General features: G+C 61.1%; 2 protein-coding genes and 1 non-coding gene across 4 annotated transcripts; 1 reads left to right on the top strand and 2 right to left on the bottom strand.

The window, feature by feature from the left end:
- The first annotated feature begins 611 nt into the window (after nt 1–611).
- Nucleotides 612–2,794, top strand: CSF3 (colony stimulating factor 3). The gene is made up of 5 exons (XM_071728261.1): nt 612–1,146; nt 1,447–1,607; nt 1,975–2,082; nt 2,222–2,368; nt 2,500–2,794. The coding sequence occupies exons 1-5, from the start codon at nt 612–614 to the stop codon at nt 2,668–2,670; spliced, it is 1,122 nt and encodes a 373-aa protein (XP_071584362.1). The 3' UTR covers nt 2,671–2,794.
- Nucleotides 2,795–5,372: 2,578 nt separating this feature from the next.
- MED24 (mediator complex subunit 24) lies at nt 5,373–22,311 on the bottom strand. 2 transcript variants are annotated; one of them, XM_071728321.1, is made up of 26 exons: nt 22,252–22,311; nt 21,944–22,083; nt 19,623–19,705; nt 19,101–19,139; nt 17,647–17,720; nt 16,337–16,560; nt 15,685–15,796; nt 15,107–15,257; nt 14,777–14,890; nt 14,166–14,213; nt 13,892–13,974; nt 13,477–13,563; nt 13,080–13,191; nt 12,420–12,562; nt 11,951–11,988; nt 11,273–11,355; nt 9,760–9,938; nt 9,560–9,659; nt 9,065–9,240; nt 8,713–8,977; nt 8,335–8,516; nt 8,054–8,147; nt 7,871–7,970; nt 6,117–6,194; nt 5,819–5,967; nt 5,373–5,700 (listed from the first exon to the last, which is right to left on the bottom strand). In XM_071728321.1, the coding sequence occupies exons 2-26, from the start codon at nt 22,071–22,073 to the stop codon at nt 5,584–5,586; spliced, it is 2,961 nt and encodes a 986-aa protein (XP_071584422.1). In that variant the 5' UTR covers nt 22,074–22,083; nt 22,252–22,311; the 3' UTR covers nt 5,373–5,583. The 2 variants fall into 2 exon arrangements, with proteins under 2 accessions (XP_071584422.1, XP_071584423.1); XM_071728322.1 differs by having other exon boundaries at nt 21,944–22,078.
- LOC139788687 (small nucleolar RNA SNORD124) lies at nt 11,598–11,704 on the bottom strand. Its single transcript, XR_011722907.1, has one exon. It is a non-coding gene; the product is annotated as a small nucleolar RNA SNORD124 (small nucleolar RNA).
- Nucleotides 22,312–27,124: the final 4,813 nt, after the last annotated feature.

Raw genomic sequence — 27,124 nt, 5'->3', positions numbered from 1 at the left:
AGTGGGCAAGAGCAGAACTGGGGGACGGTGCTCCCAGAAAAACCCCTGACCAGGTACCTCTGCCAAGGTCCTTTCAGGCAGCCTGAAGGCAGATCAGCAGTGCTGCCAGGTCCTGGGAAGTGAAGGCATCATTAGGCTTCAGAGTTAACACCTGCGTTGTGCTGGGTGCGGCCCTGGGTGCTACTGACTGATTGGCTGGAGCCCCCGGGTGGTTCCTGTCCCCATCCCCAGCCTCACAACCAGCACAGGGACAGTGTCAGGACCTGGGTCTAGGCAGGGGGTCAGTGGGGAAGCGTGAGACCCCCGTGTGCAGCCTCACCCCGGGGTCGCCCTGCCCAGATGCTGTGGGTCAGTGGGTGCCCCTCAGACTCCAGCTGGCCCGTGCTGGGCGGGAGCCGGTCCAGCTGGCACCAGCCCAGGCGATCCTCCTGGATTCACTTGCGGGAAGCAGCACGAGCCAAAATTCCCTCATCAGTACAGCGGGGAGGTGGCGGGGCAGGGAGCAGCTGGACCTGCTCCGGGGCTGCCCTGGCTGCCACTTCCCTAAAGGAACAGGGGGGATGGCCCCGAGCTGGGGGGGTCCTGGTGTGCTCGGTGCTGCATCCTGGGACATGGAGCATGACCCAGTCACCTTGTCCACCTCCAGCTGGTCCCACCACCCTGAGGGTCCCAGCCCCAATTCCCAGGGTGAGGGGCTGGTGCTGCCGGTGGGGCTGATGCCCACCTGGGCTGGGGAAGGTGTCAAGCCTGGAAGGAAAAGCCACTGTCCCCTGGCCCGGTCACTCGCAGTGACCCTGCTGGTCACCGTTCAGCCTGTTAATGAGTCACCACCAGCACCGTCCCAGCACCCGCCCGGTGCCAGGGCTGCCCCGGGCACCCACCACCTCCTCAAGGGGCACCGCTGCCCCCTGGCCCTGGGAAAGCCCCTCGGGCAGCACGGGGCGGGCAGCGGCCGGAGCCCCCGGGTTCCCATGATTTGCATGTTGGTGATTAAGACACTGAAGCAATCGGCGCTGTTGCCACATCGGCGTGAATCCCCGGGCCCCGCTATAAATGTCCCGATCGATGAGGCCACCCAGAGCCCGAGCAGGAGGCACTTGCCGAGAGGAGGAGAGGAGAAGCCGGGCACCATGTGCACCCTCACCCGTGAGTACCCACAGCACCCGCTGCTCCTGCAGCACCCACAGCACTCACTGCACCCCTCACCCCCCCCACCGCACCCATCAAACCTGAAGCACCCACTGCACCTGCACACCTGGAGCCCCCAGCCCCATGGGACACCAGGTACCCCCACTCCAGTTTTGGGGGGCTCTCTGCCTCTTCTCCAGCCAGAAATGGTTCTGCCATCCCCCAGGGCTTTGGGTCTGGGTGCTGAGCCCAGCTCCTGCTGCAGGGTTGGGGCAAGGGTCCCAGGTGGGTGCTGAGCCCCTGTCTCCTGTCCCGCAGACGGGCTGACACTGCTGCTGGGTGTGCTGCTGTGGCGGGCACTGGATGGAGCACCTCTGGGTGAGCTCTCAGGGGACCAGGACTTCCAACTCTTCCTGCACAAGAACCTCGAATTCACCCGCAAAATCAAGGGGGATGTGGCCGTGCTGCAGCAGGTGGTGGTGAGTTCCCAGGGTCCCAAGGGAGGGGGGGGTGGCGGCCACCGCTGCTGTGGGGTCACAGATAAGGGGACCTTCCCCTCCCTGGCCTTATCAGCACCACAAGGCCGGGAGCCAGTGCTGCCCAGCCCCGGGGTCCTGGAGCACCAGCAGGGGTTGTGACCCTTGGAGATGCTTGAGGACCTCCCTGGGGATGTGCCAGCTGGGGCAGCCCTGCCACAGTTTGCTCTTGTCCCGTCCCCATCTCATCACGTGTCTGGTTCACCCCATCCCCTCCCTCCTCCTGGTTGGGTTCTGGGGGAATCCCACGGCTCAAGGATGGGGTGTTGGGGTCCTTCAGCCACCCTGACCCTGTCCCCCTCTTCCACAGTGTAACACCTTCCAGCTGTGCAAGGAGGAAGAGCTGCTGCTGGTGCGGCAGGACCTGGGCATCACGCAGACATCGCTGGAGCAGTGCCACGGCCGCACCTTCCAGGCAGTGAGTGCCGGCAGCCATCCCTGCCACGAGCTGGCCGGTCTCAGCTCCACTGCTTTCACTGCTTGTGGCAGCCTGAAGCCCACCATGGCTCGGTGCCCAGGCTATGCCAAGCCCCCTGACCTTGCTGTGCCCACCGCAGGAGGTTTGTCTCAGCCAGCTCCGCGATGGGCTCCGTGCCTACCACAGCTCCCTCGCTGCCATCCTGGAGCTGCTGCCAGAACACGCCAGGCTGGTGGAGACCCTGCAGCTGGACACTGCCAACCTCTCCTCCAACATCCAGCAGCAGGTAAGGGGGGTGATGGGGTGGGTACAGCAGGGATATGGGCTTTGCACCCCCAGGCTCCCACCAGGATGCTGCACACCTCCTGGGGTGTCTCAGGGTCTGGAGCTGACGCTGTCCTCTCTGTCCCACTGCAGATGGAGGACCTGGGCCTGGCCACAGTGACGTACCCCACCAAGGACCAGGGTCCCCTCTCTGCCTTCTCCTCCCACTTCCACCAGCAGGTCGGTGGCTTCTTCATCCTGGCCAACTTCCAGCGGTTCCTGGAGACGGCGTACCGGGCGCTGCGGCACCTCGCCCACCTCTGACACCTGGCCACCCACCCTATTTATTTATGTCCCAGCCCAAGCCCCCTTCCCAGGGAGCACCCGGCTTTTCTGCTTAATATTTATTGCTATTTAATATTTATGGGGCCAGGGAGGTCCCCGTGCTCCCCGGCCCCTGAGCAGGGTGGCCGGCCCTGTGCTGCCACCCGTGCGTAGGTGTTGTGCACAGCATCTCTCGTTTAATATTTAAACAAAAGTGTATCTCTGCTATGAGGTTTGGGAGCTGGGTTCAGCCTCTGCAGCCACTCCTCTGCTCTGCCCAGCCCCCCTGCCGCTGGCACTGTGTGTGCCTCAGTTTCCCCAAGGTACCCCTGTGGCATCCTGCCTGGCCTGGGAAATACATCTTTGGATGAAGATGCCTCAGAGCATTTCCCTCCCTGGGCTACAGCCTGCAGGGACAGACCTGAGGGTTGTTATTTCTATTAGGCATAGTTATATTAATTAATATTTATTAGCCATTAAGTAAGAGGCAGGGAGAGGAAAACGGAGGTGCTGGAGGGTGCAGCAGCCTCTCGGGATGAGGCTTTTCCTTTAGGGAGGCTGCATCCTCACTCTGCCCTTCCCCCTTCCCTGCTAAACTCTGTCTATTTATTGCAGTTTAAGTTATTATTTCACATACTCCTGGCTGCCCCGAGCCCCACATAGCCCCTGGGGCAGCTCCCACTGTCCCACACAGCCATATTTTCCCACAGGGAATTCCACAGCTGCCCAGCTGGGCTCGCGCGTGGCCTGTTTTGTACTGTATTTATTTCTGTGGTTAGGTCAGCCCCAGAGAAACACCAGCTATTTTTTTTTTATACGCAATAAAAATGGAAATAAAGTCTATTTTTGCTCCAGCACCCAGACTGCCCGCCTCTCCTGCGTGGGGGGGGACACACACCGCGTGACCAGGGCGTGGGGACAGAGATGGGGCAGGAGGGAACTGGCTCATTTCCACTGCAGTCACTGACATCACCTCAGTGGAAACCAGCACCCCTGGCCCCCAGCGATGTGGCACAGGTCCACAGAGGGCCAGGAAGCACCCGGGGGGGGGGGGGATTCAGCTTCCTCCCACACCCAACGAGCCCTCTTGGGCAAGAGTCGGTTCCTAGAAAGCACCAGCCTGAAAGCGCTGACCCAGGGCAGCAGCCAGGAGCAGCCCCAGTACCAGCACCCTGCCAGGACCTGCTGGCAGCTCAGGGGGGGCTCACCCCAACCCTGGCACCTCAGAGCATCCCCAGCCTGCATCAGGAGGGTGAGCACAGGTGTGATGAATGCTCAGGGCTCTGCAGAGCCCCCCTGGGTGCTGCAGCCTCACCACGGGCCCTGGTTGTGAGGGGGGTGGTGGCAGCGGGAGGGCAGTCAGGCTGTCACCCTTTTGCTGCTGCTACAAGGGGAATCTGCCTGGGGATGTGCCCAGAGCCCTCCCAGAACCACCACAATGGGACAGGACCCCTCAAAGCAGGAAAGGCAATGGCTGTGCCCACATAAAGCCACAGAGCCAGAAGCTGTGGGCATCTCCCCTGGCCCTGGCAAGCCCCCACGGCCTCCCCCAGGGCTGTTTGGCCACCACAGGCTCTCCCTGCCCCACTTCCTCTCACTGGTCCCATGCTCACATCCCATGACTGCCAGCACCCCCACCCCATGCCCAGCCTGACCATGGTGGAGACCGAGCCAAGCTCCAGTGGGTGCCCTGGGGGTCCCTGTCCCTGCCTTCCCTCACCTTCCCAGCCCAGGGCAGGAGCAGAGATAAGGCTGGAGCCCCCCCGCTGCCCCTCACAACATCCCAGGGCATTGCCACACTCTCTGCCAGAGGCAGCTCCTGGGAAAGCAACTGGCAAGAACCATTCCTCCTTCCTCCCCGGCTTATCGGCGCTTACAGGAACCCCTGCCGGCTCCAGCCCTTTCCTGGAAGGTGAAACGCCGGCGCTGGAGCTGCTGCTGGCAAATATTGACAGAGTTGGGAGGGCCAAGAGCTCCGGGGCCGCTCTTTGCTCCGGGCTAACGGTAAAGAGCTGCAGGTCGGTGCCAGATCAGGGCCGGGCTCATGCTGTGAGGCTCCTCAGTGGGATCATTCCCTCCGGCAAAGCCAAGAGTTGGGATTGTCCCAGGAGCAGCCCAGGAGGCCCTGAGCCAGTCCTGCTGCCTTCTCCCTGGCCAGTGCTGACCCAAACGCTGCAGCACCGCCTCTGCCCCACTCATGAACCCCACTAACGCTGAGGGGGGGAGAGGCCCAGCCCAGCCCCAGGATGGGACAGGCAGTGGGGTCCAAGCCACAGCCCCCCAGGGGGAGGTTGGTACCAGCTCCCCTGGCTCTACATCCCCTTTGCTCCTGAGTCAAGCAGAAAATGAGGAAAAGAGCAGAGGTGAGACCACCATGGCCCTTCCACCGTCTCAAGGATGGGATTTGGTGACAGTCTGTGACAGCTACAGCTGGATTCACCTCCAGAACAGCTGGTGGTGCCAGGACAGCCCTGGACGAGGCCGGTGTGGTGCTGGTGAGGCCACAGTTCCTCCCCCGTGCCCAAGTGCTGAGCTGGTGCCAAGGCTGTGGGGTGAACTCACACTCATGTGGAGGAATTTCCACCCACTCCCCCCAAACCCCACATCCCTCACAGAGCACCCCGGGCAGCCTACAACCCACCCGCTGCTCCAAGAGGAGCCCTGGGACTGCAGTCAGGGAACAAAAAAGAAACCAAGCCTGGTTCTACAAAAGGACTGAATTAATTATAGAAAAAAAAGCAAGAGGTGCATCTCTGCCTCTGACAGCCCATCCCGAGGCAGCAAGGGGGAAGAAGCAGGCCCTGGACAGGACAAACCAAGCCCATGATGATGGAGAGGCTGTCCCAGGTGTCCCCATATCTAGGTTCTCCTGGATTTCCCATTCTCCTGCACAGCAGGAGGGAGGTGACCCGCTCACAGTGCAGCGATGGCTTTGGCAGCGACACGGCGGCCCAGGGGCAAGCTGAGATCTGTGATGGCCAGGACAATCCTGGGACTGGACATGGTGGACACTTTCACCAGCTCTGAAACCTGCCCAGAGAGAGAAGGAACAGAGCTGAGTCACCGCAGTGGGACTCCCCTGCCCTGCCCACTGTGTCCCCCAGCATCCTGTGACCAGGGACGAGGATGTCACAGCCACAGGACTCACCATGGTGAAAGGCATGAACTGGAGGATGCTGCCACGGCTGCCCTGCTCCAGGCAGTCCACACACTCCTCCATGAACCACTGGACAAACTGGGTGTGGGTGCCAGCTGTCTTGGCACCCAGAATGGAGGAGATGAGCAGGAAGAGGTTTGCTGTGAACACAATTAGGCAGACGTCAAAAGCCAGGACAGGGCAGGGAGACCCGATCCCCCCACAGAGAGGACAGGACCCCACCACGTCCCCACCATGGTCAGATCCTGCCCCACAGCCAGGCCTGGCTGCCAGAATCCAGCCCCCTTACCTAGCACCCTGTTCAGTGGGTCCTTCATGCTGATGGTGTGAAGCTGGGAGGCAGAGAGGGAGGTGCTCATGGAGCGATCTGTCAGGAGGAGAACAGGCATCAGGCTGGGGGGGCCTGGAATGGCCTCTTGGCCCTCTCAGCTGTGTCAACGTGCCCACCCTGGCTAGCTCTGGCCATTCGGGGCTCGCCCAGCCCTTGGGCTCCAGGAGAAGCCACCCCATGGCATGGCAGAGGTTTGGATTGTGGTCCTTGACATCCAGACAAGAGGAGACTTTTCTGCCAGGGGACATCAGAGACATGTGGCAGGGACAGCCACCATGGTCACCGTCCCACACTGAGGGGTGTGGGCCCACATATGCACCAGGCATAACAGAGCTAAGCAGCCCAGGGAGGGCTCCAAATGCTGCCACTGCTGCTCCTGGGCTGTGACAATTTACTTTTGCAAAACACACGTATTCTGAGCCTGGCAGCTCCACAGGCTGAGCAAGACCATGAGCATCCTTCCACACTGGGTTTAATAACATCCATGACTCGTCCACAAAGGCTCAGGCAACGTAACGAGATGTCATGATCAGGAGAAAAGGGACACTGGCTGCAGCCTGGCTGGGCCCTGGCAGCCAGATGTTTCCCAGCTGCAGAGCAGCACTCCCAGCTCACTCTCAGCACACAGTTTAGCTCCCAGAGCTGCATGTCCTAACAGCAAATCTTGGACAGCCCTAGGAGATTTATCTGACCTATGCTGTTAAGTGCTGCTGGGTACTTCTGTAGGGGAGGAACTGGATCATCTTCAGTCCAACAGGATGGGAATCTCCCCTTGAGCAGATCCCCCAGGACACAGCTCCTGCCCAAACCAGCAGGGCCCACCTTGTGCTGCTCTGAGGATGCTCCTCAAAGGAAGAAAACCCTCCCACGCTTTGCTCATGGAACCACATGAGTTACGTATGAAGTGGCATTTCCACATCGTTACAGCAAACAGCCAAAAAAAGGCCTGCATGTCATTGGAAAGAGGTGGAACTGCCTCCAAAGTTAAAAAAAGATAGTGAAATACAGGGAAAACCCCATATTTCAACAGTAGAGAAACCAAGAAAAACCACAGGTTGATGAATGTGTCAAGAACTCAAAAATAAAAGTGCAAGTTCAGATAAAGGGCATCAGGAGAAACAGTGACTGAGGAACATCCTGACTCACTGCCCAGAAGGGCAGACAACACATGTGGGGGTCCTGACAGCCCCCAGCTCTCCAGGAGGGTATGGACACCCCCAGCACCTTCTGTCTGAGCTGTCACAACCCTCAGCATCGTGCTGCAGGGACCCGGGGAAGGACTGAGGTCTGAGTGCTGCTCTGTTAACAGGAGCGGAATTCCTGGATTTGGCCACAGCCACTGGGAATGTCCCCTCCTGCCACCACTCCTGCTGCAGCACATCAGCTCTTGGGTCCCACGCAGGCTATGTGGGGGTGACAAGGCTCTAACAAAACCTCCCTGAGCCCTGATGCACCAGGTTGGGCCGCAACGTCACGGAGGGAAGGTGTAACCTTGTCCCCTTCCTGAGTTCTGATCAGAGAAATAAAGAGCTTGACCTTTCCTAAGCACAAAAGCTCCAGCACAGCTCAGCAAAGCACACTCAAGAGACATAAATCTTTCCCCGGCCACACTCTGGAAATGAAGTTTCTGTGTCAATACACATTTCCCACCCAGAAATGGGCCCCGAGGTGGGAGGGTCCTCCCCTGAGGAAACTTCTCCCCCAGCACTTACTGGGGCTGGAGAGGGTGTTGGCATCCTCCTCGTTGGAGCTGAGCAGGCGCATGAGCTTGGAGGGCTGTGTGTCATCCAGAGGGAACAGGCTGATGTAATCCTGGGGGGACAGAGGGGGTTCAGCCCCACCAGCTCCTGAAGGGGACCAGGCTCCAACCAAACCCCACACTGAGCTGGACTCACCTCAATATCCTCTCGGTGCCTCTTCTTCTGCCTGGCAGAGGCTTGGCCCTTGTTGTGGGAGGAGTAGGAGCTCAGGGCACACCAGACAGAGAGCCTGGGGACAGAGCAGGGACACTGAGGTGCTGCCAGCCCACCCCGGTGAGTGTGTGAGCAAAGGAAAATGGCAGAGCCCAAAGCGTGTGCTGGGATGGGACACGGATGTCCCATCCTGGGTGAGAGGCAGCATGGAACATCTCCCCAAACGGGCCTACCCACTCCAAGGAGATGGTGCTAGGTCTTACTTGGCCAGGGCCTTTCCTGGTGGGTCCATGAGCGTGTGCCACTTGGAGGAGTCAGTCAGCAGGTTGGGCAGGATGTGGCCCAGCAGGGTCAGGGTCAGCTGCTGCATGTCCAGGCAGAAGATGGCATAGAGCAGCTCCACAGCCCGCAGCGTGTGCTCCTTCCGTGTCTCCTTCAGCAGCTCCTAGGAGGCAGAGGACATGGCTGAGGGGGGCACAGGCACTCCTGGGCCTCTCCAGCTCCCCTCCAGCACCAGGACTGTCACCACAGCCAGCCCAGACACAACCAGGACCAGAGTTTGGGTCAGACTCAGCAGTCCTGGGCTCGACACCCAGCGACGGCGTTGGGGGTGGCAACCACCTCCTTCCTCCCCCCCATACCTTGACCAGGTTGTTGCAGAACCAGTAGACACCTCCCATGTGCAGCAGGGTGTCAAAGATGTGGATGGAGCGGCTGTCCACCCAGCCCTTCTCCAGCACCCTGGTGAACACACTCGTCAGCACCTCCTTGATAGGTTTCTTGGGGGGCAGGAGGTTCCAGTAGGGGATGGTGTCCATGCCCGTGGAGGGGAACTTGATCTGCGTGGCTGTCTGCTGCAGGACGTCTGCACACATGTGCTCCAGGATGGAGCTCATGATCACCACACTGCAGCAGAGAGGGATGGGGTCAGGCAGGGCCTGGGCAGGACCCCAAGGCAGGGACAGGGTCGTGGTTTGGGGCCCTGGAGCTCACCGCTCGTTGTAGAACTGCAGGGTGTTCTCCCCGTACAGGGGGGTGGCCAACTGACGGATCATCTGCAGGGACTTCTCCCGCTCATCCAAGCCCAGCATCCGGACGTGGGCCACCAGCCAGGCCACGGCACACACTGCCATGCTGCACACCTTCCCCTTGATGTTGTCTGTGATTTTCTAGGAGAGGATTTGGGAGCAGAGGTGGATGAGCACAGACATGTGGAGGCACAGGCTCACTCTCTGTGCCACCTCCCAGGGCTGTGGGCCCAAGCCCTTCTCTCCTCCGTGGGGTGAACCTTCCCCTGCCAGCCCCACAGGACAGTTTGGGGCTGCCATGTCAGTTCCCCATCCAGGTCATGAAGGAGCCATTGAGCTCTGCAGTGGCATTCAGGGCAGGAGGACAGGGGACCCTTGTCCAGCTCAAGCCTTGACTCCTCCTCAGGCCCCAGTGCTGGTCCCCCTGCTCTGCCCCACATCCCCCCCTCACCAGACCCACCTGGATGGACTCGAAGGTGAGGACACTGTTCTCCCAAGCATTAAGGATTTCCAGGATGGCAGCTGAGATGCTCAGACAGGCCTCATGCCACTTCATCTGCCTGCCAGGGAAGGAAACAGAGGGGGTCAGGTGCTCATCCAGAGCAGCCATGGAGCCAGAGAAGGTGGGGTGAGTGCTGGGTGCCCAGGCTGAGCTCTTACACCAGCTTCATCTCGGAGGAGTTGTTGAGGAGAGCAACCAAGGACTCCACCTTGGTGGAGTCGGGGCGGAAGCAGGGGTGGTCGGGGTTGAGGATCTTCCCCTCCTCAGGCATGCAGGTCAGCATCCAGGTCTCGAAGAAGGGCACCTCACCCGCTGGGCTCGACTCTGACAGGATCACCTGGAGGGGAAGGAGCAGAGGGGCTGCCAGGGAGCCTGCATCCCCCAGGGACCCTGCTGGGGACCCCCACCCTGGGGTGAGACCCCCACCCTGGGGAGTTCATGGCCAGGGGAGCAGCGCCGCCCTGTGGCAGGCACCGGTCTGTCACCAGTAAGGCACCAGTCTGCTCCCAGTAAGGCACTGGTTTCCAGTCTGTGGGTGTGATTATCCACCTCGAGCAGAGAACACCCCAGGGCCATCTCAGAGCAGCACTCTCAGGGGAGTGCCAGACCAGAAGCAGCCCTGGGGGGCTATGGCAGTGGGGTCACTGTGTCCTACCCAGAAAGGGCCACTTGTCCCCCGCCAGCTCTGCTCAGGGTCCCTGCTGGCCCACAGCTCCATGGGGTCAGAGCTCACAGCCCAGCTGGGAGGGTTCCCAGGGGGGACAGGAGCTGGGAACCCCGCAAGCTGCTTCCTCCTCTCAGCACCCCCCCCACCCTGGGGACACTATTTTTGACAAAAAATAAAAAAGTTTTGCACATCTGTTCAGCAGCAGCTGGTCAGGAAAATCGCTCTGGGCCAGAGAGGGGGGGATGAGACATCAGCAGACAGCCCCGGGCACGTCCGCTCCGAGCTGCCTGCAGCCAGGACCCCCCCTCCCCGCCCCCCTTCCCGGTGTTTCAGTATCGTTTTGCCTCCCAACACACACAGATGTTGAAACCTGGAAAATTTTCATGAAACCAAAGTGCTGCTTCCTGAGCAGGGCTGCAAGTTCCTCCTCTCACAGGGGAAAGCTGCCTGACACCCCCCCACCCCAGCACCAAACCCGAGGGGCAAAGCTGGGAAGAATCCGGTGAGATCAGCAGCAGTGTGGGGAGGGTGTGGAGGCAGCAAACCAAACCCTGGGGAGGGCAAGGAGCCAGCCCTGCCCTACTGCCCACACCCACAGACCCAAAAGGGATGGATTTTGACCCAAAGTATGCAAAAAGCACAAGGTGCTTTACCCCAGGGCAGTGGGGTGGCTGCAGGGAGATGGGGACAGTGGCAGGATGGCCACTAGAGGAGGCTGGCAGGCCACAGCACAGACTGTGCTGGCAAGGTCAGAGCCCCATCCCTGCAAATCATGGAATCATGGAATGGTTTGAGTGGGAAGGGACTATAAAGCTCATCCGGTGCCACCCCTGCCATGGGCAGGGACCCCTTCCAGCAGCCCAGGGTGCTCCAAGCCCCATCCAACCTTCAACACTGCCAGGGATGGGGCAGCCACAGCTTCTCTGGGAAACCTGGGCCAGGGGCTCAGCACCCTCACAGCAAAGAATTCCCTGGGGATCAGCCCCATCCCTGCGGATCCTTACCTCTGAGCCATACGTCTGGGCCACATGGCACAACATGAGGAATGAGATGTCAAAGAGCAGGGCCCGAACGGAGGCTCCTTTGGCTGAGGGAGAGGAAACAAAGACCTTGGGGATTCTCCAGGCTCAGTACCAGAAGGCAACCAGAGCCCTGGGAGCTCAGGGCTGAGATTCTGCTTCCTCCAGGCAGCTTTTGTCACCCCACAAGTGCTTGCGTGCAAACCAGAGCTCCAGGGAATGTGCCAAGTGACTCCCCTCACCCCATCTGCCCCCACATGAACCCCCAAAGCATCTCTGCACCCCTGCTCCCCACGAGCCCCTGGCTCCCCCCACGCCATGGAAGGTCAGAGCACTCAGAAGTTTCATCACACGCAAATGCAGTCAGAGTCCTTATCTGGGGCTCTGTGCTGACACATCACCCCTTCCAGGGAGGGAGCCAGGGCAGGGCGGCTCTGAGGGGCCCCACGGGCTGGGCTGGGGGGAAAGAGCAAGGAACAGGCAGGGAACACCCCACATTCTGGGTGGACACGTGTGCCACGCATGAGGACAGCGGGAGCCCAGGTCTGGGCTCTCTCTGGTGCCACAGCCAGTCCCAGATTCATCCATCCGGGCCTTACAGTATCCCCAGGAGGGGGGTGGCACAGCTCCAAACACCCCTCACACAGACAGACACACACTTACAGCCTTCTCCCGTGATCTGCTTTGTGAATTCATTCAGCCTAGAGAGGAGAGAGCCACAGAGAAGTGTCACCAGCACATGGAACAGTCCCCTTCCCACCCCCCAGCGAGCCGGGGGGCTGCCCTGCCTGCAGACCCCTTCCTGCACCCCATCCCAACACACAGCTCCCCAGACACCCTCCGGCATGGCAGGGACGAGCTGCCTGCTCCCTCTGCTCCCCTCCAGCAGAACAGGTCCAGCAACGCTGCCGGCCCCCACGCCCATCCCCACCCAGGAGCTCACACAACCCCTGAACCAACCCAACTTCCATGCTCTGCAGAAGCCAAGGAGACCCCACGGCTCCCTCTGAGATCCCAGCCCTCCCCAGAGGTCTGCTGGATCCAGCCCTGCCTGGGGGGGATCTTGGGGCCGTGCTGGCTCCCCCCAGCCCCACTTTGCACCCCAAATGGTGCTGTGCTGATGGACACTCACTTGATGAACTTCCGAGCAAAGGATTTCAGCTTGCCCGTCGCTGCTGCTGCTGCCAGCAGCAAGTCCAGGCTCTTCCCAGACAGCATGTGACCCAAGACCCCCAGCAAGCCCTCAGGGGACTTGGAGTGATCCGCATCCATGGTCTGCAAGAAAAAAATAGAGAGGAAAGAGAAGTCACGGGGAACGTGTGCTGTGGAGCAGCAGCAAAACCCCAGCACTGGGGGCAGAGCTGACAAGCTGCCAGAGCTGTCCCCTGAGGGCTCAGGGAGCAGAGACCTGGGGGCTCAGGGGTGTGATGGAGCCCCCCAGCCCCACAGGGCACCAGAGCAGCATGACCAGCAGCAAAACATCCTCCTGTGCTCAGTGAGAGTGACACAGAGAAAAGGGGGGTCCCTGGGGACCAGGGGAGATGCCTGCAGCTGAGAGCAGGCCAGGCAGGGCTGGCTGGGCTCAGGCTGCTGGCACTGACAACACCCCACAGCCTGACAGCTCCTCCACCTCCCCAGGAAGGAGAACAGAGCTCCTGGTCTCCTCGGCTGGGAGCAACTCCTCCAGCCCATCACAGGGGAGATCAGGAACCTCTGGAGCACCATGGCTGCCTGGTGAGACTGGTGCTGCTGGAAACAGGCTCTGAGCCCAGAATGGATGCAGAAGACCCACCTTCAAGATGTTGGTGACAGTGGGCTCAGCCCTCAGGATGAGCCCAGGGTTTGGCTGGATGTTGGCATTCTCTTCTGACTTCAAGTGTGGAGCGTGTTCTCTGTCTGCTTTCCTGGAGGATGCCCAGAGAAGGGACAGTGAGCTGGAATTCATCACCCTGCCTCATTCCTTCCCATGCTCAGCCACCTCCCACCCACCACCAGCACCCCTGAGGAAAGGCCACCACCAGCTGCCACTCCAGCAGGACAGACTTTGCTGGACTTAATCTGTCACTGAAAGCAAAGCCATGTCCCTCCAGGCCACGGCATCCCAGGACAGCCAGGAGCTGGTCCAAGAAGGACAATAAGGCAAGGAGCTCCAGCCCCAAGTGGTGACCCAGATGTTTGAGGGTCTGTACCGTTTGTCAATCAGGTTGGTCATGTTGGCCTCGGAGAGCAGCCCATGCTTGTTGCACTCCTGCAGGAGCTGACTCATGCAGTTGCAGCTGAAAGAGAGAGGAGAGTGTTAGCCCGAGGGACAGCATTCCTGCTGCTTCAGGCAGGGCCACGGGGCTCCTAGGTTGCCCTTCTGGCCCTGCTCCCAGCCCTCTGAGGAGGCTGCAGGGCCAAAAGCAGCTCCAGATACCACCCAGCATCCCCAACACAAGAACCAGCTGTCAGATGCTCACTGAATTGCTCATCTGGCAGGAAGAAGGAACAGAATCAGAAACTAAAAGAGCCCTGCCAGGAGCTGCCCCAACACCACAGCTCCCTGTGGAGAGGACGGGGTGGTTGGGGCACTGGGGGTGCTGCAGGTCAGCCCCAGGCACTCACTTGCATCGCTGATCCACTTTGTCGAGCAGCGGGGTCAGCTTCAGCAGAAACTCGAAGGCACAATTCACATCCTCAGTGAAGTCCTGTGCAACATCAAGCCAAGCCCCAGCTCAGAGCACGGCCAGCACAAGCCCACCCTCCCCTCCCATGCTGCCAGGGGGAGGTTGTGGGGACACAGACCATTTCCTACCCCAGCCACCCCCTGCACAGCCTTGGCCAGGCACCAGCGCCGTCGTGACCAACACAGCTCAACACTGCAGCCCTCCAGACTCACCTTGTCCCCCTGGGGATACTTCTTGAGCTTAACCAGGACCTGGGGGATCTGAAAGACATGAAGCAGGGATGTGACTGACCAAGGCAGACCCTGCTTTGCATTCAGGACCTCCCAACAACACAGCCCCTGCAAACATCCAGCACCAGCAGCTGCGTTCCCAGCCCAGGGAAAAGGAAGGAGCATTCCTGGAGCAGGCTGCGTGTCCTGGGGACTTTGTCCCCCCCCTCCTCCCCTCTGTGGGGTACTTCCACCATGCCACCTCTCAACAGGCTAGTCATGGAGGCTGCAAGAGGGGCATGTGTCAGGCCTGAAATTCCACACAGATCCCTTTTGTCTGCTACAAAGGAAGGAGGTAAAGCAGACTGCTCCGCTGCAGAGCTGTGGGAGCCCAGGCCCCGAGGCTTCTGTGGCATCCTTCAAAGGCCACAAATTCCACCCCCCTCAAACACCCTAGGAAAGCCACTCTGCAAAACAAAGTGGGGCTGGGCTGAGGAGAGGCCCTGGACAGCAAGGCTGACACTGGATGAGATGCAGGAGAAGAGAAGCCATGGATCTGCCAGGGCCTGAGTGAGATCTGGGAGCACTGTGCTGGCAGCACGGCTGGGCCCTACCTTCAGGAAGGTGAAGGCTGTCCACTTCAGCTCCTCTGTGCCCTCTGGGGACTCGATGAGACCCACAAAACAGGCCTTCCAGATCTCCAGCACAAAGAGTGGGGAGGGGATGTGCTGCAGGGCACAGAGACAAAAACCTCTCAGTGCTGCAAAGGCAAAGTGCCTCCTCCAAGCCCCAGGCCGCCTGAGAAGGTGGTGATGGGCTCACACTGCTCCCCACAGCTGTGCCCACAGCCCTGGAGCAGGGTCAGCACAGGGAGGTACAGAGCACAGAGCTGCAGCCAGGCCCTGGGCCACCCCGAGCAGGAGAGGGAGATGGCATTTTTGTACCTGCATCCTCTTCACCATCATCAGCTGCTCCACCAGTGGCTGGGTCTCCCCTGTGAGGTTCATGGTCCCCTCCAGCAGCACCACAGCATGCACAGTGGGGAAACCAGTCTTGTTCAGCTGCTCAGAGTGGACTGAGAGCATAGTGGGGATGCTGGGGGGGAGACAACAGCACAAGGTCACCGGAGCCCTGCAGGGATTGATCCTTGGTGCCCCTGTCCCCTCCTGGCCAAGCCCCCCAATTCTGCTGTCCTCAAGCTCTTTGTGACAGGATAGAGCAGCCTTTGGGCACAGCCAAGCCCCAGGAGCAGCTATAGGGGGAAACCAGAGCAGGGACAGCAAGAAGTCCCAGGGCCACCAGGGCAACAACCCCTGGGCAAGACTCCTTTGCAGCAAGTCACCATTAGCCTTGTCTCCTCTCCCACCCCAGGGCCTCCCACCAGCCCACCGTGGGGGCAGGGGTCCAAGCTGGGAAGGGACAGGAGAGCAGGGAGCCAGTGTGGAGGGAGGCAGGAGGCTCTTAGCACCCAGAGCTGGGCTCAGACCCATTTTAGCCCCCAGAGGCTGCAGCACAGAGCTACCTCTTGATGAGGGAGACACAGTTGTCAGCCTGGCTTCGGAGCGGGGAGCTGCTGAGGCTGTTGAGGTTCTCTCCCAGCTTGACAAGAGACTGCTCCACAGTGCTCCAGGAGGCTGTGGAAGGAGGGAGGGGGGGCAGACATTCAGTGAAGGGGACAGTGACACACTGAGAAGCCAGGCAGGCTGGCTCCGAGGCAGCACAGAAGGCCGGGGCTCCCCGCCGGGCCCTGCGGGGGAGCAGAAGCCGCTGCACCTCTGCGAACCCAAGCCGAGGGTCCACGTGTCACCCAGCAGCTCCTGCTCCAGGCTGGGCCTGGCACAGCCTCTTGGCCAGACACTGGCACCGACAAAAGGTGCAGGGCTGTGCCAGGAACGCTGGCGGAGCACAGGACCTGCTGCGTGCCCAGAACAGCTCACGCAGCCTTCACATTAATTCTGCTCTTCTTCCAAGGGCAGCGTGGAGGGGAGGGGGCAGAGGGTGGCACGGAGCCAGGGAGGAGACAGTTACAGCAACAGGGCTGGAAGATGGATGGGTTTGGAGCTGCAGGGACAATGCGGCAGGAGCCGGGCAGGGGGAAGGGAGAGGTGGCAATGACATCTCCCAGGGCCAGCAGTGCCCAGGAGGAAACCCAGGGCAGGGGGGCAGTGACATACACGTCTCCTCCAGCTTCCCGATGTGGATCAGGGCACGGTTCTTGGTGCTGCTCAGCATCTTCTCCAGCCGTTCCAGACACATCTTCAGCTGACTCTCAGCCGCCGCCTGCTCCAGCGTCTCCTTCACCTTCTCGGTGTAGAAGGCAGCGCAGCGCAGGAGCCAGGTGAGGGCACTCATCAGGGCCCGGCACAGCCCGATGCACTCCTCTGCTTTGCCGTGGCAGCTGGCAAGGAGAAACAGAACTGTGCTGCCCCCAGAGAAACTGAGGCACAGATACGGGGCAGCGTGGGGATTCAAACACACATCCCACACTCCCAGCTCATGGAGCTCCTCAACGTGTTCAGCCCACGAGCAGCCCTGCTGTGCCAGGGGAAATGAAGCCTCCCCAGTGCTGCTTCCCCTCCGGCCACTCCACTGCAGGGAAACTTTCCAAGCCTCTAATCAAATTATCTTGCTAAGAGAGACTCAGCATCGATCAATGTGCTGCGAGAGGTGAACGCTTTCCCCTCCTGATGCACAAATCATCAGGGCCAGAAGTTTTGATCAAATTAGACAGAGGATCAGATTAGGCAGAGGCTGGATTAAGTGGTCGTCTCTGCAGTTGGCCAGCAACAGCTCCTTGTCAACATCTGTGACTGATGCATATTCATCACTGCTGCTTTATTTCATGTAACTGAAGAGCTGCTACCTTCAGCCTTCCTCCTCCTCTTCCTTCTCCCACTGCCCCAGCACATGGTCTGCTCTGGCCTCCCAGAAGAGGCTGTCAGGGGTTAACAGGAAGATTTCTGAGCTTTCTAAAAAAGTTTTTGTGGCCTGAATTGTCTGGACTCCCCTGGGTCCTGCAACATCAGCGGAAGAGCATGAAGCAAAACAAGGCAGCTGCCTGGAGCACCCGGGGCAGTGCAGACAGGACTGCAAGTGCTGGCAGAGGGGACACTCAGCCAGGGTCCCAGGAAGCTGCAGAGGCCACACAGGAGAAATTAAATGCCCTGAGGGGACAGAGGCCCTCAGGCCACAGGGCTTAGCCCACCCCTATCCACCTGAGCCAGACAGAAATATCACAGCAGAGAAGTGATAGGTGGGCTTCTTGCAGATTCCCACAACCAGCTGGGTTTTGGGCTCTCTGCTCTCCTCATGCTAGCCCTTGGGTGGCACGAGGACAACTCGGGAATGAACACGGAGCTGGAGAGGGAATCTGCTTCCCTCTGCCAGGACAAATTCTCCAGGCTCAAATTCTCTCCCGGGCTCCTGGTACACCCATGGTACCGCCCCGGGCCGGGGTGGCAGAGCTGGCAGGGCCCCAGCGTACCTGAGCCGGTCACAGAACATGTCCATGATCTCCAGCAGTGACTGGACACACAGATCCCGGGAGAAGTCATCGAACTAGATCAGGAGAACAAGAAGATATTTCAGACGGGGGTTACCGGGCTCTGGTATCATCAGAAACAAACTCAAACCCAACCTCTGTGGGCTGGGCTGGGCACTGCTGGCCATGGCATGCTCGCCTTGGCAGCTGCCCAGCAGCCACTTGAATGAGAATTAGGTCAGAGCTGCCCGACGGCTGGGTCGTGCCCTCCCGGGGTTGACAGAGGCAACCATGCCCCAGCAGAGCAGAGAGAGCTGCATTTTCTCAGCATCCTCCCCAAGACAGCAGCAGCAGCCACAGCTCCGCTCCACACCGGCGGTGGCCTCGCGGCGGCGGCGGTGGCTCGGGGCCATCTCCTGTGCCCACCCCCGGCCTGGCAGCGTGTGCCAACAGCCCGGCTGGCCGCGGGGCCAGGAGGACAGTGGGCAGCAGAAGCGCAGCTCCTCGCCTCCTCGCAGAGCAGATGGGGCCACCCCGCCGGGCCGGAGCTAGCCCGCAGCTCTGTTCTGGGCCCACGCTGCTCTGAAGGAGGAAGCTGCGGCTGCCAAGGTCAACTCTCTGCCTGCACTGCCAGAACGGGCAACGACGCGTGACCGGGGGATCGACGACAAGGCTGTGCCCCTCAACGCAGACCCATCCCTGTGCTCAGCATCAGCTCTACGCCAGGAGTGTGCCCACCACCCCAGATGGGTGCCGAGTCCTGCTGGAGAGGTCCCCATCCTTGCTGGGACACAGCATAGCTACCAGCACCTTTCTCCTCCATCACAAGGAGGTGGAAGGACAGAAATTATTGTTCCTCAAATTATTTTCCCTTTAGAACAGGGGTTGCCCTCACAAGACCAGCACGCAGGGATGGAGGGTGGGGGGCTTGCAAGGGGCTACCACTCCCCACGAAGCCACCCCAAATGCCACACAGAGGCAGCCATGGAGGGCTCGTCCCCATCAAAGCAGTGTGGGGACACCTTGGCCAGGTGGCTGCATGGCTGGGGTGCTGGCAACCCTCCCTGGTTGCTTTTCCATCATCAGCCCTGGCTCCCCCGGTGCTGCCAGTGCTGCTGCCACAGAGGGATGCGGTTTCCAGCAAGAAGGGTGTGGTCTGCACACAGGGAGCCGTGGGGCAAGAGCCTGCAAGGCCCCACATGACAAAGGGACGAGGACTTTCACACCCACCACCACCCCCAAAGGCAGAGCAGAACCCGCCAGGCGCAGTGGCAGCCTGTCCCCAGCAGGACACAGGAGGACTCGGGCACTAATCCGTGCTGTCTGACCGCTGCTGACTCAGCAGAGGATGTCGTTTTCCACTTGACCTATATTTGGCAAGAGCTCTGGGGAGGGAAATGGATACAGGGGTCATGGGTAAAGAGAAAAACCTCCAACAGCACCCATCAGAGTTGTACCTTGCTGATGGCCATCAGGACCGTGGAATAAGACACCATCTACAAAATACAAAAAAAAAAAAAAAAATTAAAACAGCAACAACAACACACAGAACCAAAACAAAGCGGGAGCAGCAGCGTGCTGGTGGGCGATGTTTGCCAGCATGGTGCTGGTTGCTGAGGAACGGGAAGGTCAGGGCACGGCCCCGCTGCCTGTCACCACAGACAGGGCCGGGGCGCTGACCCGGCACAAATCCAAACAGACATTTTTAGGTGAGTGCTGGTTTGTTTCACACCAACTTCAGGGGATATTAAACACCGGGCTGAGAAAGCACAGGGCTTACAGCAAGCGGGAAGTCTCTGGGAGGGCAAAGATTCCCACCTTGTGTGCAGCCAGGCCATGGGCAGAGGTGCTGAGCCCTCCACTACCCACCCAAGCCCAGGGATGGGAAGTTCAGGGTGTGCCCACCCCGGTTTATTTGCTAACAGGGGGTGCAAGGTGACCCCCCCACAGCGTCTGCAGCACACAGGGAGTGTCGTTACCTGGGAGCTGATAGCATACTTCAGGTAGGACAAGATGAGTGGGTTGGGTGAGGGCCCGATCATGGCCTGCTCCAGAAGAGCCTCTGCAAACAAAGGAGAGGGGCCGGAGGTCCCTGGTCAGTGGGTACACGGTGTGGGGACACCCAGACACAGCTGTTCTCTGCCCCACATCCCACGGGACAGGTGGCAAGGCTAAACGGTGCTGCTCTGAAATTCACCAAATCCCACAACTTTCCAACCCCCGATGGCAAAAGCCAGTAAATAATTCAGGCAGCCTCCTGCTAACTCAGCTCTCCCCGGGCACCCTGGCCCCGAAACAGTCCCTGCTGCTCTCCAAACACGTTCCCCTCCCTCCCACCTCCTGCCCGGGAGGCTCTCGCATCCTCCACCGAGTAACTTTAGCTCCAGCACCCGGGGCTGACCTCCGGGCAGACAGCCCCTCTCAGCCCGGCATGTCTGGCCCTCCCTGCCGCCGGCCCGCCGAGGCTGGAGGGGCTCTGCCCGTCCTATCTGCTCAGTCAAGCCTTTAATTGACCATTTGAACTATGGCAGAATGCAGGAAGCACCTCCTGAAAGCAGGCCCCAGGCTGCGGCATGGGCTGGAAGTAGGTCAAAGCACCCAGATGCAAAAAGGGGGGGGTGGGGGGGGAGCAGCCTTTGTGGAAGGCATCACCCCAAAGATGAGGAGGAGCCGCAGACACTGGCAGATCCCGACTGTGCGAGCGGGAGACTCCCTGGGTCTCCCTAGAAGGCTGAGGCCAAAAGCATCTCTGCTGGAGGACAGAAGGCTGATGGCAGCCTTCCCCTCCCCATCTAATCAGGGAGTGTCAACACAAGCCGGCCCCACGCTGTTACCCACTGCAGACGTGTCAGCATCGATTTGCTGGGCACCGCCGTGATGCTGGCAGCTCGTGCCAGCCCCTGCTCCTTTGTCGTTTAAGTCTGAAAGGCAGGAGCTGGGGAGAGGAAGGCTCCGGGGCTGCTGCAGCCATCAGGGCCTCGGGAACAGCCTCCTTGTGTGCCCACAGCAACACTCCACACTGTGGCCTCGGTGGAGGCACTTTCCTCCTTGCTTTCAGCAGGATAAAAGGGATCCAGCTCCTTCCCTGTCCTTGCAGAGGGGGTGCCCCCCAACAAAGCCTGGGCTAACAAGCCAGAAGGACAAAGAGGTGGCCATGAGAAATCTGTTTCTACTGAAACTGTCGGGTCTGATCACACTGACCCCACCACACAGTACAGTGGGAGGGGGACAAACCCAACCTGAGTTCAGCTGCGAGGACAAAACCCAACATCACAGGCTGGACGCTGACAGAAAAATCATGGAGGGAAGAAAAAATCCACACTGGGGATCAGTTTCCCCCTCACTGGGGTGAGGGGCATGGGAATATTTCCCTTTAACTCCCCCAATCCTTGAGCAGCGCCTGTTTGTTTATCCAAGGCTTGCAAACACACATTTGCTGCACAGGGGAAAAAAAAAAAATAATCCTAGCAACAAGTTTCTATAATTGGCAGAAAAAGCTGGCAAATCTTTAAACCGTGGAGCTCAGCAGGTACCAGCATTTGGCAGGATTCGTGTCAAACGCCCTTGAATAGGGACGGGAAAAGAAACCCTGATATCGGGGGTGGGGAGCAGCACCTGGCTCCTTCCCAGGGCTTCTCCCCTCCCTGGCTGGGTGCTGAGGAGGCAGATGGGGCTGGTGTCCCCTCTGGGTGGGGGACAGCAAGACGAAGGAGGGGACTGTCCCCATCTACTCTATTCTCATAAGATTATACACACAGTGCTGTGTCCCAGCAGCAGAAGGACATGGAGGTGTTGGAACCATTCCAGAGGAGGCCCTGGAGATGCTGGGAGGGCTGGAGCAGCTCTGCTCCGGAGCCAGGAGGAGAGAGTTGGGGGTGTTCAGGCTGGAGAAGAGAAGGCTGCAATGGGGAGACCTTAGAGCACCTTCCAGTGCCTGAAGGGGCTCCAGGAAAGCTGGGGAGGGACTTAGGACAAGGGCCTGGAGGGATGGGATGAGAGGTGATGGCTTTAAACTGGGAGAGGGGAGATTTAGGTTGGATATTGGGGGGAAATCTGTCCCTGTGAGGGTGCTGAGCCCCCAGTTGCCCCCAGAAGCCGTGGCTGCCCCATCCCTGGCAGTGTTGAAGGTTGGATGGGGCTTGGAGCCCCCTGGGCTGGGGGAGGTGTCCCTGACCATGGCAGGGGGGGTAGAACTGGATGAACTTTTAAGGTCCATTCCCACCCAACCCCCCCCCCACGCACCTCTAGGCCCCCCATAACCGCATCTCCCCAAGCCCCCAGCTCCCCCCAGCCCCCTTACCTGCCAGGTTGAGGATGTCCCAGGTGGCCCCTCGAGGGAAGAACCTCTTCATGTTGATGGCCCATTGATAATCGCTCCAGCGTTCCTTCCAGGCCTGCAGGATTGCCTGCTTCAGGTTCACCACCTTCATGGCTTCTGCTCTGACAAGAGAAGAACGCGGAGAGGGTCAAAATTTCAAGCGGGGGGAGCCCGCACCTTGAGTCCCATTAGGGAGGGGGGGAGGGTGTCTCCGGGGCTTGCCCCCGCACCTGGTGCGGGGGCAAGCCCCGGAGACACCCTCCCCCCCGCCGGTACCGACTACTCCTCACCTTCCACCAGCCGGCAAACGCTTCCCCTAATGCCTGGGCACCGCCATGGTGGCACCCGGCAAGAAGCAGGGCGCTGATTGGAGGATGAGGGAACGCACAGCAGAAGGGGATGCTGGGAGGTGTAGTTCGAGGGGGGGGTGCAAATAGCTGGGGGTGCAAAAGGGGATGCGAGTGCACGGGGGTGCAAGCGAGGGGCGTGCAAAGCTGAAGGAGTGCAAATGCACGGGGGAGCGAGCGAGGTTGGTGCAAAGGGGAGAGGGTGCAAATGAGTGTGCAAGCGTGCCACGTGCAAACGCATGGCTGTGCAGACACGCTGCATGCAATGGTGTGGAAAAAGGACGGGTGTGCAAACGTGCTGTGTGCAAATGTGCGGCTGTGCAAAAGCGCGGGTGTGCAAACACGGTGTGTGCATGGGTGGGTGGGTGCAAGCAAGGTGTGTGCGAAGGTGCAGGCATGCAAATGCACGGGTGTGCAGGCATGCTGCCTGCAAAGGTGTGGGTGTGAAAAGGTCTGCGTGTGCAAACTTGGTGACTGCAAATGGGTACGCAAAGGCGCGAGAGTGCAAGCACAGCACTTGCAAAAGCCGTGGGGTTGCAAACGTGGTGCATGCAAATGCATGGGCGTGCAGAGGGTGTGGGGGTGCAAAGGTGCTAATGTGAGCAAATGTGTGGGGGTGTCAAGGCAGGTGCCTGCAAGCACGGTGGGGGGATGCAAACGTGGTGCATGCAAATATGTGGGTCTGATAAGCTGTGCGTGTGCAAGCACAGCTCGTGCAAAGGGGTGGGGGCTCAAACACGCGAGTGTGTAAACGTGTTCGTTCAAACATTGTGTGTGCAAAAGCGCGAGTGTGCAAACATGCTGCGTGCCAAGGTGTGAATGTGCAAATCCTGGGGGTGCAAAGGCACAGGGGTGCTGGCACAGAGTGTGGGGATGTGTGTGCATGCAAAGGGGTGTGCACATGCAGGCGTTTGAGCACACGTGAGCGTGCATGTGCTCGTATGTGTGTAAGCATCGAGGGGTGCACATGTGGGTGTGCAAACATGGGTGAGCACACAGGAACGGGTGTGTGCAGACGTGTCTGAGTGCGTGCACACATGTAGATGGATGAGTGTGCGTGTGCCTGAACACCTCAGAGCACAGGGATGCACACAGACACGGGGGGTGCAGACACCCACAGACAGTGCACACGCAGGTACCTTTGCGTGGGGGTGGACACACACAGAGCCGTGCACAGGTACGACAGACGTGTGTGCATGTACAGGTGTGACACAAACACGCGTGTGCATGCACACGTACCAGTAGCCAATCCTGCCCCCCCCTCCATGTGGTACCCGCTGCTAAAAATATCCCCACGGCGGCCTGCAGCCATCGCCATGGCAACGGGAGGATGGGGAGTGGGTCTAGGAGGGGGTGCAGGGCCCTGGGGAGGGGGGGGCAGCCCCCCCAGCCCTTCCCCCCACAGTCACAGAAGGCCCCCACAGCTCAGAAGCAGGGTGCCCGGAGGTGCTGCTGTGGGGTGGGGGACCCAGACAGCCGCTGCCTACTCCCCCCCAGCCCAGCCCCCCCGACTGCCCTCGGGGGGGGCTCCAAGGCCCCTTAATTCCCCGGTTAATCATTCATGGGGCCGGGGCGCTGCAAATCCCCCCGCGCCGAGGTCGGGATTAGGCGGGCGAGCGGCTCCCGGCCGGCGAGGGGCCCCGGCAGCGGGGGGGGGTCCCAGGGGGGCCCACAGCAGCGGGGGGGGGGAGGGGGGGCCCGGCAGTAGGGAGGGGTTTTGGCAGCAGGGGGTTCCGGCAGCGGGGGGGGGGGGGTCCCGGCCCCTATTCACGAGGAGGGATTTCCTGTGCCGGGGGGGGTCCCGCTCCCCGCAGCTGGCGGCGGTGGGGGTGGGATCTGGAGAAAGCGGGGCCCGTCCCAGGCGGGAGAGGACTCGAACAGCCCCTCTGCACCCCCACCCCCCCTGTCATGGCAGCCCCCACAAAACCTACGCTGGGGCTAAGGGGGAGGGGGAGCGGTGGGATACGTTAAGGGGGGTCCAGCCCCCCGGCCCAGCGCGGAGGGGGAAGGCGTCGAGTCTCGGGCCGGCCCCCCCGCCTTGGCATGGAGCCCCGGCCCAGCTGCCTCCAGCCCCGCGGCCGGGGGGGCCGGAAGGGGCCGGGGCCGTTCCCAGCGCCGGGGGCAGGCGGGGGGCGAGCGGGGGCCGGCGAGGGGGGACTTCCCCTTCCCGCGGGGTAACCGGGGCAGCCAGGACCCCCGGTGCCGGTGTCTGCCGAGGAAAGGGGGGCACTTGGCCGGTTGCTACCCACCTGTGCCGGTCCTCGACGGGGAGCCAAAGATTTGATTCCCGGGAGGGGCTCCCAGCAGGAAGGTGGGGGGGGCCACCTTGGGATGGGAGACACCCGATGAAGCCACCCGGGCCCCTGCCCCGGGGGGGTCTCCCATTATGGGGCTGTGGGCACCCGAGCTGCACCCAGCGTCACCCTCCCTGCCGGGGGTCCCGGAGGTCCCACCGCCCTGCAGGGGTTCTTTATAGCAGCTCCACGCCGCAGAGCAGCAGGATGAATTTTAATAAGCTGGTTCCGGACCAGGGAGTCACGCCCTGAGAGAAAGGCGGCCCCCAGAGCCCCCTGCTCCCCATTTTGGGGTCTGCTACAGGGCAGGGTATTGTCAGAGGGGTCTGGGGGTGGCATTGGAGGCAAGTCACAGGCTCATTGCAGGGGATGGAGGGGCTGGTGATGGGTGAGAGATGCTCCCGTTGACGTGCCAGGGGTCGGCAGTCAACCCCAGCCCTGCCTCAGTTTCCCCGTTGGGACAGAGGGTGGGGGGCGGCCACGGGCAGGGGGATCTGGGGACACAGTGTTGTGCTGAAGTGGCTGAGCCCAGCGGGCCGGGGGCAGATGAGCTCAGGCCTTATCGCGGGCAGACAGTTGCGGGGGGGCAGCTGCAGACGCGCCGTGTTTGCCGAGGATAAAGTGTACGGTACAGGCGGGGGCCAGGCCGGGGGGGCACCACGCCGCCCCTGACCCTGCCACGCTGGCGCCCCGGACACCACCAGCTGTGGGGATGTGGAGAATGGGGTGCTGCTGGAACCAGGAGGGCCATGGGGACCAGGGGGGCCATAGGGACCACAGGGCTACAGGGACCAGGGGGAACAGGGGAGGCTGGCGGGACCGGGGAGCCAGGGGTGTGGGACAGCCATCAGCAGCCCACATTGTGACTGGCCCCAGTCCTGTGCAGAGGTTCGGGTCTTCTCTGGGCATTGTCATGCAACGGGGACCCCCATCCCCCTGATCCCGTTGTCCTCTTGCTGTCCCCATCCCCTGGGTACCGCTGTGCCACTGGTACCCCTGTTCCCCTGCTGTCACAATCCCCTGGCTGGCCCTGTGCCTTGGGACCCCCAACCCCCAGGTAGCCTCTTCCCTTGGGTAGCACTGTCCTTTTGTTGTCCCCATCCCTTGGGCGCTGCCGTGCCCTGAAAACCACTGTCCCCTGAGTGCCCCCTTCCCCTGGTGCTGCCGCGCCCCTGTTACCCCAATTCCCTGGGTACAATCCCCTCCCGGAAACCCTCGTCCTCGGGGGACCCCGCGTTCCCTTGTCCCCTGGGTAACCCCATCACTGGGTGTCACCGCGGTGCCTGAGCAGCCCAGGGAAGGGCGGACCACGGGGCGAGGGGAGACTGCTAGGAAGAGCCCCCTGGGGGTCCCAGGGCCGATCTGCGGTGCCAAGGGCGGTGGGGGGGGACACAGAGGCGGCCCTTTAATCCCGGGCATGATGGGATGTGTAGTTCGGGGGGGTGGGGTGGGTGGGGGAGTGGGGGGAGCAGGGGCTGCTGGGAAGGAGGTGGGGTGGGACGGGAGGGTATGGGTGTGGGACGGGAGGGTATGGGTGCAGGACGGGGGGGACACCCAGGGCCGTCCACAGTTAGCCCCCCGCGCCCCCAGTGCCCGCTGCCACCTCCGGACCCACGGAAGGGTCCCTGCCTCCCAGCACCCCTGTTCCCACTGCCCTACACCCCCCGGGGACACAGGGCCGGGACCCCCGTCTGTGGGGTGCTGGGTGCCCCAGGGGTGCTGCGGGGCCCGGACGGGATCCTGCCTGTGGCATTGTGGGGTCGAGTGAGCACACCGGGGTGCGGAGCTTCCCCCGCCCCGTAGCCACTGTCCCCACCCTTCCCTGGGCACTGTTCCCACCCCTCGTGGGCACCATCCCACCACGGGCCTCGTCCCCAGCCGTGCCCTGGATGCTGTCCCCAGCCTCGGTGGGCACGGTCCCCCATCCACCTTGGCACTGTCACGCCATCCCCATGGGCACCGTCCCCATCCTGTGAGGGATACTGTCACAGGGCCTCTGTGGGCACCGTCCCCAGCTTCACTCAGGTCCCATCCCCAACCCTGCGGGCAATGTCCCCAATCCCCGTTGTCACTGTCACCTCTTTCTGCGGCCATCATCTCCATCCCCCTATGGGCACCAGCCCTGGGCCCTGTGGGCGCTGTCTCCAGCCCTCTGTGGGCATTGTCCCCAACCCTTGTGGGCACAGTCCCCATTGTCAGTATCATGGCATCTCTGTGGGCACTGTCCCCGGCTCCACATGAGCACCATCCCCACTCTGTCGTGGGGACTGTCCCCACGTCTGTGTGGACACCGTTCCCGGCTCCCCGTGGGCATTGTCCCAAACCCTTGTGGCCACCATCCCATGTCCTCGTTCTCACTGTCACCGCATCCCTGTGGGCACCATCCCCTGTCCCTATCGTCACTGTCACAGCATCCTTGTGAACACCATCCCCTCTCCCCACTCTCACAGTATCCCCGTGGGCAGCGTCCCCGGTCCCCCTTGTCACTGTCACGGCATCTCCGTGGGCACCGTCCAGGCCTC

Source organism: Heliangelus exortis, chromosome 29 (genome assembly GCF_036169615.1).
Source record: "Heliangelus exortis chromosome 29, bHelExo1.hap1, whole genome shotgun sequence".
In the NCBI taxonomy this organism is placed as follows: domain Eukaryota; kingdom Metazoa; phylum Chordata; class Aves; order Apodiformes; family Trochilidae; genus Heliangelus; species Heliangelus exortis.
This window is presented reverse-complemented; position numbering and strand designations above follow the sequence as displayed.